Below are 12630 nucleotides of genomic sequence, written 5' to 3' on the forward strand. Positions count from 1 at the left end.
GTAGAACCACCTCATTCTCTGTAATGGAGGGCAAAGGTCAATGGGTGTCACCTACAGGAGTCGGAATAAATTTCAGAGCAATTGCTGTGTAAGCCATTTCTTATGAGTTACTGATCTAAAGGACAAAAAAATCTCTTGCTGTGAGGAAGTGTGACATTTATGTGCAAATGTTAAAATGTATCTGTACATAAAATGTATGTAAAATTTACCTGGCAAAACATTATTTGCCTCAAAAATCTAATATGAATAATACACTGCCTACTGTATGAACAACCCATTCATAAGTATCTGGTATATCAGAGTGCCAAGTAAAGGCTTTTCCAAGAGTCAGCCATTATCATTCACCCCAAACCAATTAGGGGCAACAGAGAGGTTGCCAAAACAGACGATAATGGCTTGGCATGATTGTCGCACAAATTGGTGTCGGCCATTGATCAAGACACTGCACACTCCTCGGAACACTGACCGTTCAGCCAGCTCACACAGGGGTCATGAATTTTGAACCCACGACTCTCAATGTCCTCCACTGTGAGGGGGGACTGCAGGAAGAGGTGTGACTCATCTGAAATGAAAATGTAAAGCATGAGAAACAAACAAATAAGTCGTTTTTGTGTCCTGTACTATATGACAGTTTGAATTGTATTTGTAATGTATGTATTTGTATTCATAGCCCAAAGCCCAGCTGGTGGTATGGATTAGGCGTTGTTGTTTAGCTTTGTTCGAGGCAATGCCTTTATTCCCCTTGATTCCCATGCCTTTGAATGTGATGTCTCTGTTGTGGTGTGCGTGTTTGACTGTGGTGTCTGAAAGGTTCTATGCTCTTCTGTGTATACTGAACCGGTCCTCTCTCTCCCTCTCGGTAACACTTTACTTGACGGGTAAGTTCATAACACATTCATAGCAGCTGTCATAAACTGCACATAAAGCATTCATGACTGTTTCATGAGACATGACTCAACATTCATACCATTCATAAAAGGTTTGGTATGAATGTTGAGTCATGTCTCATGAAACAGTCATGAATGCTTTATGTGCAGTTTATGACAGCTGCTATGAATGTGTTATGAACTCACCCATCAAGTAAAGTGTTACCTCTCTCTCTCTCTCTCTCTCTCACTCTCTCTCTCTCACTCTCACTCTCTCTCTCTCTCTCTCTCTCTCTCTCTCTCTCTCTCTCTCTCTCTCTCTCTCTCTCTCTCTCTCTCTCTGCCTCTGGCTTCCCCTCAAACAAGCCCCTAGCTACCCCTCTTGCTGTCAAGCAACCTTTCCAGCTCCCCCTCTGCTCCTCCTCCTGTCCCCCTCAAAACAACCATCTCATCTCCCCCTCTCCTCCTCCACCCCTCTCTTCCCCATCACCACTTCTCTGGGCTCCTACGCTGCTCCTGCATTTCAATTTCTTTCCCATCCCTCTTCACTTTTTCTCAAATCCAATTGTTTTCACCGCATTCCAGCCTCCCTCTAGTTCCACCTCTCTCTCTCTCTCTCCCCCTCTCTCTCTCTCCTGTGCTCCCTTTTCCTTTAATCTCTCCCTGAATACTGTCCCCCCCAACACACACAGACACATACACACACACACACACACACACACACACACACACACACACTCCCTCTGCCTTACCAGGTGTGAGAAGGACCACAGCGAGGAGGACCAGAGACATGACGCCCAGGATCACCACCATGGCAATGCCGATTCCTTTCCAGTTCCGTGGAGGTCCACCTGAGCCCCCCAGGTCCTGCCCAGGACAAAAAGAGTGAGAAATTCAGTCAGACATTAAAATAGACAGAAAGAAACACACACACTTTCATTGACACACACGTGTGCGCGCGCACACACTCACACACACACACACACACTCTCAGACACAAACATACACACACAAACCACCCAAGCACAAACTCACAGACAAATATACACACACACACACACACACACACACACACACACACACACACACACACTCTTAGACACAAACATACACACACAAACAACCCAAGCGCAAACTCACAGACAAATACACACACACACACACACACACACACACACACACTCGGGAGACAGCGCAGCTGAGGGAGAGTACATTAGCGCAGCTTCATTTCCTGAGCTCACAGTGGGGCCCGCTGCGGAGACAGAGACATGTGTATCAGAGCAGGGAGCCTCCAGGGGAGCGACTGGCTCTCCCAGCCTGGACGCAGATCTGGGTGATTGAGACATGCGGGCGGCTGCTCCCAGAAGTAGCAGGCGAGAGAAAAAAGTGACACGACGATGGTTTAATTGCATGTGATTGATATCTGTTCATTTGCGCGTAATTTCCCCCGTGTTGCCACTTCATTACACCTGTAGCAGCGTTAATGGATGACAGGTGATGATGGACGATGAAGCAGGGCCAACGTCTGCGAGAGTGACCTGAGTTCCACTATCCACCAGCACGCACTCAATCCACTGCCACTTCCATCGCTCTGCTTCAAGCAAGAGCACTCGTGCACAAAGGACACACAGTGCACAGTGGACGCATGTTCAATAAACATGCATAAAGCTTCGCAGAGTCGAAGCAGGATGTGAGGCAGCCCTCAGGACAGCCATTTGGCAACAGTGAACATCCCACCCCTGTCCAGCGGTGTCCACCACAGGAGAGCCTATCACTCACAGGCAACACTCAGGGCAGCATATTCATCACCATCGAGCGCCACTGCCCGGCCACTCAGAATGATGAAGAGCGTGAGTGGAAGCTGCGCTCGAGGGCCATCATGGAGTGTGTGCGTAAAGTGCAGCCCTCATCAGGATTTTTCGGGGCCCGTGGAGTGGGGGGGGGGGGGGGGAGTGGGAGGGGGGACAGGTGGACAGGGGCCGCGTCCTCTGGGAGGGCCTTTGAGAAATGGACGTCCCCTTTCACCTTCTCCCTGGGTGGCCGGAGATGGAGGCTCGGTGTGTGTGTGTGTATGTGTGTGTATGTGTGTGTGAAAGAGTTAGAGAGAGAGAAAAAAGGAGAGATAGAGAGAGAGAGAGAAGGTGAGAGAGAAAAGGAGAGAGAGAGAGTGAGTGTGTGTGTGTGTGTGTGTGTGTGGAGGGGAGTGGAGAGTGGGCTGGGGGAGCCATCCATCCAGCCTGCTGCCTGACAGATTGTCATTCTGCTGGGCTGACCATGCATCACCGGCTGTCCCCGCGTGACTGCCCTCCATGGGCCAGGAGCCTCAAGGGAGAGTCCATCGGGCTGGAGACACGCAAGCATAGGCAGCCATTCGGCAAAGGTCCACTCCACTGGAGAGCATGCGTCAGATGCGGCTTCCCACGGGCCCAATCGATCATGATTACTGTGGCCTGCGACATGAGAGCAGGTCTAAATTCTGATATGGGAGGGCTGAGACTATGGATGCGTGTTTTTTTTGTCGTTGCCCAAATCCCTGCTGCAGGACAGTACGGTTCATACATCACAGTCCCGCTATAGTGTTATAACAAGCGTTTCCAAATAAGACAGCAGCAGAGTTGGTGCACACAACTGATGAGTACATTTAATAAACTGCACTCGGTCTGACCAAAGAGCAGTGCTCAACAAAACTAACACAAGATCTTTCTGATATCCAAATATGCCTGTGGTTTATCTTAGTCCAAAAAAAAATGTCGGATTAAATCTTGCCTTAATTTTCCAGTTCATTAAAAGTAACTTTTCCCATCTAGGACAAGCTTAAAAAAACAAATTCTCTGAAAAAAACAAACAAATTTGGTGACAGAGCAGTCAAAGAGTACTTCTATAGCTTGTCTGGTTGCCAAATTGGGTGGCAGCCAAGTTCTCATCTTTCATAGATCTCCTTGGCCCAGGCTTCATAACATGCTCAAATTAAAACTGCTGTCAGCCGCGTCAGCGGAGACATCCAAAACACAATGTTTCTCCCCTCATCCCACACTCCCAGACCCAGAGAGAGAGAGAGAGAGAGAGAGAGAGAAAGAGAGAGAGCAGCCAACTCTCCCCATCAGTAACAGTGCTCCATTTTATGGCGTCTTATCTCACAGTTTCATCTCCTCTGAAGTTAAAGACAGCATCACTTTAAGCACTCCACTGTCTCTATAGTCTACAAGTGGCCTAGGTATTAGCAGAGGCAGCTGTAGCGGCTCTATAAACTCAATTAGCCCTGCTGTTGACTACACGTAGAGCCTGTTTTCATTTTTGAAGACGTCCCCCTAATTAGGCTTTGTGAGCCATCAGTTGCAGAGAGAACTGGAAGATAGTGTCCCATAATGGATGCCTGTAGCAGACTGGATTCCCCCTGAGCCAAGAAATTAGACTACGCTTCCAATTAAGATTTCTTCGTTGTAACGTGGGGGGGGGGGGGGGGGGGGCACCAGCGTAAAATGAGACAGCGTTTCATCAAACTTCAAACTTGCTAATGAGACATCAGCAGGGTGGTTGCGAGTGGAGTTTGGGGGGGAGGGGTAATGTTGGAGGGTTTTGAGAGGGGACTGAGCAGGGAGGGAGGAGAGAAATCCCTTCCTGAGTGTGACCTGAATATATGAGAGGTGGGGCAAAATACACAACTCCTTGAACACACACACACACACACACACACACACACACACACACACGCATGCACACATACAGGCACAGACACACATGCACACACACACATACAGGCAAACACACACACACACACACATACGCACACACACACACACACACACACACAAGAATGCCAATGTCACAAGAAATGGTATCAATGAAATGCTAAGCCTTAAAGGCAAACATATTTCTCATTAGTGGCGCACACGCTCACAGCAGGGTCTGGCGGCACAAGGACCTAATGAAAGTGTCAGTCAGCGGGGCGCTCCTGCATTGCAGAGCTGCCCGAGAGTGGGTGCCCTCTCCCCTCGTCCAGAACAGCCCCAGCAAGAGGGGAGAGAGGCCTGTCTGCAGGTGTCAAACTTCAGCTACGTGCGAGATATCATACAGAGCACAGCAGTCGTGCAGAACTAGAAGCCTTGCAACAACACAGTGGAGGGCGGGGCAGGGGGATGCTGAGAGCTCAAGAAGCAATTCCAGCAGGGAAACATCTATAAGAGGGATGGGGAGCGGAAAAAAAGCCAGCCGTGTTATTCACAGTGACATGCGTTTGGAGAGCATCCAGGCTCTGAGAAAAATTATACATACGTAGGACACATGGCAGCCAAAACATCTCAGGTGCACACACAGGCGTCCTTATTGAGAAGGTATGACTATGGCTTGTGTAAAACGAGAATATGAGATTACGATCGAGATTACAATATTTATGCTATTCATGCACAATGACTGTTTCAACTTGCAGGGCCAGTAGTAACATATAGTAGTTGCCAATACGAGCCTCGGGACACAAGTATAAGCACTACATTTGCTACCAGAGCAGCAGGGATTCTTTCTAGCATGTTCCACACGATTCATAAATTAGTCTCGGGGGGGCCCTCCTACACTCCGTCTCCTCCCTTGGTGGCTGTAAAAAAAACACACACGATAAATCATCCAGAGCCCAACTGGAGAACTAATGAAGCCCCTGCATGCTCAGTTGAGTCGTTTGCATAATTTTGTTACATCTAGTGAACCAAACAAAAAAGGCAGTCATTTCATAGGGTTGATGTCAGCCAAAAAGGCCCTGTTAATTGAGCAGGCCTTGGATGTTTGGGAGAGTGACGTAAGGTGCAGCTTCATTGATAAGCATATCCGCCTGCCGTCAGAGCGGTTTACAACGTCTTGATTAACCCTTAAAAGGAGTGACGGGAATGTTGGGAAATGAACGTTCTAAAGAATATCTGGGTTCATTGAATTCAACATAGAATTTTAGAACCTTCAATTGTTGCGGAACTTAGAACGTTCAAAAACCTATACTTTTAAGGGTTAAGTGACTGACTGCCATTGATCTAGTGACACAATTGCAGATTAACATATATTTCATCACAAAATTTGCAGTCTTGCCAATTTGTCTTGGTGGCTGGCGGCCATTAGGGCGAGTTGCAGTTTTAACTCGATTTGCTGGAGGGGTATTTGCTGACCTGTGTTGGTTCCGTGCTGTGAAGTGAAGGCTTAGTTTGACAGGACGGGGTGTTCACGTGGTGATGTTATTCAGGGTTGATAAATGAAAGAGCACAGCCCTTGTGTTCCCTCCTGAGGAATGATCAGTTTTTTGCTTTGATGATCAGGTTTTTGCTTTGCTTTAGGACATTCAGTCCTGAGAAAGTAAAACTGTAGAGATGTAAAGTTTAAAGTGACATAATAAGTGACAGCCCTCCTAATGCCGTAAATGTATGCATCCCACGATACTGTTTCTTTCATATCCTCATTGCGTGGTCTCACCACTTAGGTAGACATCAATAAATGTGATGCAAACTCGGTCTGATCGGACCTCAGAGACAGGAGTGAGAAATTCAAAGGAAGGAACAGAAGTAATTCAAACTGACTCTATCATCCGCACTGCAGATATAGCGATGAAACCAAAAATCGTTGTCATCTCATTCAAATTCACCACCGGTTGTGTGTAGATGGCTGCTTTTTCTGTGCCTGTAATTGTATTTTAACAAGGACACATTACAACCGAGGGGTGAGGGATGACCTTGAGGCCAACGAGACCCACCGGCATATTGCTGTGCGGGCGCATTGCTCCTCTCAACATATGCTCGGCTTTCTTCTGCCAAAGGCAATGGGGGCCAGTGGTGCGGGTCGTCCAACTAAATTATCCGCGGAGCTTATGGTGTGAAAAAGGGCTTCTCTGAGACGCTGCAGTCTCCCCAGTGGGGACAGAGAACACACACCAGGGGTGTGTGTGTATGTGTGTGTGTGTGTGTGTGTGTGTGTGAGGGGGCTGCTGGATGCATCCTTCGCCGTCTCCTTGTTACCACTGCCATGCAGCCCCAGCTTCCTGTGTCATGAGCAACCCTGCTGCTGCTGCTGGCTTCTGACACTTCCCACCTAGCATGAACACAGCATACTGTACACACACAAGCAGCACACACACACACACACACACACACACACAGCACACACACACAAGCAGCACACACACACACACACACACACACACACAAGCAGCACACGCACACACACACACACACACACACACACACACACACACACACACACACACACACAAGCAGCACACACACACACACACACACACACACACACACACACGCGCGCGCGCGCAAAAGCAGCACACACACACACACACACACACAGCAGACACACACACACAGCACACACACACACAACACACACACACAGCACACACACACACACACACACACACACACACACACATAGCACACAGGTGGCATCAGAGCCATCCTGCCTGCCATCCCCCGCAAAACCCTCCTCTGCTCCTCTACTCTTCTCCAGTCAAATTCACTTCCTCTCTCTCTCCCCCCGCCCTTTCTCTCTTTCTTTCTTTCTTTCTTTCTTTCTTTCTCTCCCTCTCTCTCTATCTCTCTCTCTCTCTGCTTGCTCGCTGACACTGCCTTTTACTTGTCATGAGAACGCATGCTTACATACAATATGCAGTCACTCTGGTACATGAGGCATGATTGCATTACGTCACTTCTGCTGTAGCTAAACGTTCATCTCACCGTTTTATCCATCTTCAGCAGGCCTGCTTCACTTAGCTGAGGCACTGCTACTGACCAGCGTCACATGATGGACAGTCATTAAATCTTTATAAGGGTAAAGACAGCATAGGCACCACAGTGGGTTGCAGGAGGCGGCCATTCAACTGAGAAAGCACTGAATGGCCAGAAACACGTCTTGGCATTTGGCAGTGGTAAAAAAAATGGGGGATTAAGTGGAGGTTTGTTGCTTATGGCACCACTCTCTAATCTAGAAACTTGGCCGGTATGCAGTACTTTAGAACCCAAGTGAAATAGCCTTCACTGTTATGAGCATGGTGAGTAATATGAAGGGAAGCAGATGACCGCAAGCTTCCTATTCTTGACCAAGAGAACAGTATCCGAATGTGCGTCAGACTCAGCGCATGCTGTATCCAGCACAGATTTTGCCTTTGTGACTCAAAAAATGTTTAGATCTATTTTATGCGCATGTCTAATGTATTCAATACAAATCACTATTACATGCAGTAAGTGCAGCTTTTCCCAACATGATATAAAAGACGAAGTCACAAAAGATCAGTGAATGTAACAATAACACTGAAATTAAATGTAAAGTTCTCAAAAGGCCAGTATAGAGCCAAGGAGCTACCACATGGACACATGCAGTTTAGATTGCAGATTTTACTGTTGCTCAGTTTACATCTACAGGTTCTCACATTTACACAAAGTGATCAAAGAAACAATTTCACTGTTTATGACGCATGACAATTTCTCCATTTTTAACAGCACTGTGTACAAGTCCAAGTAAAAGGCACTATATTTCTCAAGACAACCTGTTCAGAGTTGCTCAGGCGTAAGAAAGTGGTACTTTTGAGTCTTCCAAAAGTCTCCCCTCATACAGTATTCAGAAGGTAACAGTATATCGAGCATCATGCTCTCAGCAGATTTCATTCAGTGTCATCAATCAGAATACTGCACCGTCTGCATGATGTTCTCCTAGCTTGGAAAGACTTCCCTGTGCTTCTGCACAGACGCTAGGCAAGGTATAGTGGCTTTGCCTCTCAACAAATGATTAAAAAGTGGAGGAAATCTATCACCATGCATGCCACACATTTATGGCTGCGTGGTCTGTCCTCAGAGGGTGTGTTGGCTTATACGGGGTTGTTTCTAAATCGGGCTGCCTGGTAAGACTTTGGAGCTGGGCTGCAGTAGAAGGAGGAACACAGAGAGAGGCAGACCCGAACTAATCTCAACACAATGGCCCATATGATCCGATGAGACTCTCACTGCTGCGAAATGAAGAGCTCAGCCACCCTGTGGAGCGCAGAGTGTACAACACAAACGCCACATAAAATGCCACAAAAAATAGCACTGATCAGCATCTCCTGACGCCTATAAGTAATGAAGGCACAACAAACTGCTTGAATTCATCAACATTTATCAAACGCAAGAAAGCTATTCTGTGACAGAGGTAACAATCAATATGGGTGTATTTAAGTTCAAGAGAAACTGAAGGGAGAGTGTACATTAAGCAGCAGAGCTGCTGACTGTGGAGATAAAGAAACAGGGATGTACTGAGGCACTGGTGCAGGGAGGTGGGGGAATGATGCTGTAGTCTAACCAGACTACAGAATAAGAAAAGGGTGGGACACGCACTGTTGGCTGGCAACATTGGGATTGATGACTGCTCTTCTCAGTGTAGCAACAACCATTATGGCAATTTGGATTTCAGGGAAACACATCAATTTATGATATGTCCCATGGTGAATATAAACAAATATAAACACCTTCATGAAACTCATATTGTCAACATCTCATTTTCATGATGTTGATGTTCATAAAAAAAACATGCAAAATGATGACAGTGCCTTCTATGAGGATGAGGAGAGCGGGGTAGAGAGAGAGAGAGAGAGAGAGAGGAGTGTAGAGGACAGGAACGGAGAGATGAGGATACAGTGGGAGTGGAGAGGGAGAGGGAAAGAGAGGGAAAAGAGAGACTCAGAGAGAAGAGAGGAAGGAGTGTGGCCAGGACGAGATGTGATGCGACGAAATGAAATGAGAGTGCAACAAAGCTCCCAGTGCTGGCCCTCCCGACTCGACGTGCCGCCACTCACTGCTGACAGGGGTGGACACGGGATCAAACGATAAAAGACGCGCTAATGTGCCTCTGCTGTGACACCTCACCGCTAGCTAATCACAGCACATATATGGCACTATAGTTCATCCTTCTCTCAGACGTAATTGGGAGATGAGATCTGTCTAAATAATAATAAAAAAAATAATTAGAAAAATGCCAAATGAGAATGAATATGATTACAGTGACAAGAGAGGGAAGAAACATTTCCTGTTGTGTGTGTTGAGCTGTCATATATTGTAGCTTTTCTGATTACCAATGGAGAACCAAATTACTCTGGGCAATATTGCTTTTGGTCATAAAACACAATGGCAAGGAAGCCATGTAATAGGCAGAAACTAATTACCCAGGTAGATTGAAGCCCATGGGCAGAAATGAGGAGAGGAGAATGGGAGACCCAAACATATCGGCATACTGCAGCAACACATTGTTCCTGTTAGATTCATTTATGAAAATAAATTGCATGCGAGACCCTCTAACCGAAACAGCCATCTACTCGGTATTCTTGAGGCCGCTCACTGTCATCATCAGGATAAAGCTGTGAAATAACTGTGTTATTCCAGTCTTTCTCCTGCCTCTTTCCAAAGTAATGTGCAGACAACAATAACATTTAGTCACCGTGACACTTGCTGGGTGTCAGCAATTCTGCTGCTGAGGGAGCCTGCCACTAATGTCACGTGACATACAAAAAGTTGTTTAGACTTCACCAGAAAGGCTTCCAGGGGAATACACATAAAGAGACAGAAGAGGACATCTGCAAAGCAACTCAGTCTCCAATATGACATGCTGTCCTTGGCCTACATAAACACACTGTATGACATATGCAAACATGACATGACGTTATGTGTGCACAGGGGGCAAAGCTCTGTCAATTGTATTTATTTATCAGTAAAGATGTGATTTTTTCCCCAGGGACATTTAGTTTATTTAAGTAAATCTCTAATGGAAATACAGTATTTTACCTGCCTGAATATTTTGGATATTTAACAATAAATTTGGATATTTGGATATTAGCCTAATTCTATCAATGTTTATCATCAGACACAAATAACCTAGGCTCATGTACAAGACTACGTGGATTTGTTTGTTGTGCTTCCTGGCTGTCCAATCCTTGTTTTGTTTTTTTAGTTCGGCCAAGTGAAGGAAAGCTCATCGTACACTATACCCTGCAAACACTTCTACATAATGGATGCACCCCTGTGGTTAGGCTCAACACATGCCAATGCCTGGAAACATGTTCCTCTTCTTGCAAAAAAAGACTCCAAAATCGAGTGAGGACTCGTGTACACACCATGATTTGCCTTTAATGCTGATGTCTCTCTGTAAGCTTTTTAACATGAACAAAATGAAACTATCGGGGCAAATGTAGGCTGCTAATTCACCAGGTGTTCAGCAGAAAATAAAAACATGCTGCAAGGAAGTTTTGAGTGACAAAGCGGGACCTTACAGAAGAAAGATGTTTCCTATTATAATATTGAACTACATCTGGTGATTTTATCTAATGGAACTAAACCTCGAAATCAAAGCTGCATTGAGCCGAGAGAAGTAGCCTAATCCATCGGTATACACTGCAGCACGGTGTGTTGGATTGAGATGCGAGGGAATAGCTTATTGATCGCTTCTTTGAAACTATGAATGAGAACGTTTTCAAGGGAACTATTCCAATAAATCGACTGCCAATAGAGCAATGAATACAAATTACAAGTAGGGCAGACCATAGTCAGGAGCATAGTACGACCAATTGTGACAATAAAATTGTGTTGGACGCGCGTCAGTGAACATCCATGCGCGCACACACGAAGAGTTTAAAATATATGTTTTTTCTCTTTTGGGCAGAAAACGAGAATCTTTAAAATACGTAAAATGAGATAGCCCAAGTGAAATTATAAAAAAAAAGCGTCCTTACCAGGTCCGTTGTCATGTTTTGTTGCGTGGTTGCAATCATCCTTGCGGTTGTCAATTAGCTGCGCTCTCGGGGATTATACGGCCGTTCCACGCGCTGGACAGTCCCGTTGAATGGTCTGACTGAGCACCCAAGGCGGTTACTTCGGTTTGCAAGTTACAGGCAGACCTCTCGACTGGAGCTCGGCATGCTCGATCTCTCTCTCTCTCTCTCTCTCTCTCTCTCTCTCTCTCGCACACCCTCTCTTTCTCCCCCAGCCCACTGCCGGATTCGCCCCCATACTGTGTGATCAATTCTATTGACCGGCGGGAATTAATCAAGACTTCTTATTCAGCGCTGTAATACGCTTAAAACAGAATTTCTGAATTACTGATCTGTAATCTGCATACTCATGCCCATGGCACCATACCGTTTCAAGCATTGTATTTTATATTTCACCATGGGGAACAATAATAGCTTACTAATTACTAATAATAGTAATACGATAATATGGTAAAATATATTTATTTTAAATTTGGGCTGTATTATTATTATTCTTTGATTTCTGCAGGGATGTTTGGTGAGAGGGTGATGTGATGGTCATGTTGAAACACAAAACCTTCTTGTCTGCATGTCCTCTGGATGAGAGACTGAGTTCACTGTGCATACAAAACTGATATGAATAACACTAAAATACTCAAACCTGATTAAAAATTTGACTGTGGTGGATTAACTGTTAATGTTAACTTAACTGTTTTAACTGTTAATGAGTAGCCTGGCGGGCCATCCTATATCATTTGCCGCCGCTAGGGTGCGTCTAGATTTCTAGGCTAGTTAATGAGCAAACCTCAATTATATTCATGTTTCATTGTGTTATGGCATGAACCGTTCATGGTGAAATCAATGGTACACCAATAATGGCAATGAAATAGGTCTGACTGAGTTAAATGGATATGTTTTTCTCTGTAGGCCTATTTCAAGAGTTGAAGAGCTGTCCAGCTTTGTGAATTTTATGATGCTTTTTATCTTTGACCATGATGCAGTTGCCAAATTCAGCTCATT

General features: G+C 45.7%; 1 protein-coding gene across 1 annotated transcript in view; it reads right to left on the bottom strand.

Moving 5' to 3' along the window:
- Positions 1 to 11631, bottom strand: part of LOC143114409 (inactive dipeptidyl peptidase 10) — a 34723-nt gene extending 23092 nt beyond the window's left edge. Inside the window, exons 1-4 of the mRNA XM_076275991.1 lie at positions 11593 to 11631; positions 1619 to 1733; positions 467 to 562; positions 1 to 18 (exon numbers count right to left, since the gene is read on the bottom strand). The exon at positions 1 to 18 is cut by the window's left edge and continues 77 nt beyond it. Of these exons, the coding sequence (XP_076132106.1) occupies positions 1 to 18; positions 467 to 562; positions 1619 to 1733; positions 11593 to 11631 (268 nt within the window). The remainder of the gene's footprint in view (positions 19 to 466; positions 563 to 1618; positions 1734 to 11592) is intronic.
- Positions 11632 to 12630: the final 999 nt, after the last annotated feature.

This window comes from Alosa pseudoharengus, unplaced genomic scaffold, assembly GCF_046254945.1.
Source record: "Alosa pseudoharengus isolate Yale_2024_CS ecotype anadromous, Long Island Sound unplaced genomic scaffold, YU_APseudo_1.1 YU_APseudo_1.1_scf_9, whole genome shotgun sequence".
Lineage (NCBI taxonomy): Eukaryota > Metazoa > Chordata > Actinopteri > Clupeiformes > Clupeidae > Alosa > Alosa pseudoharengus.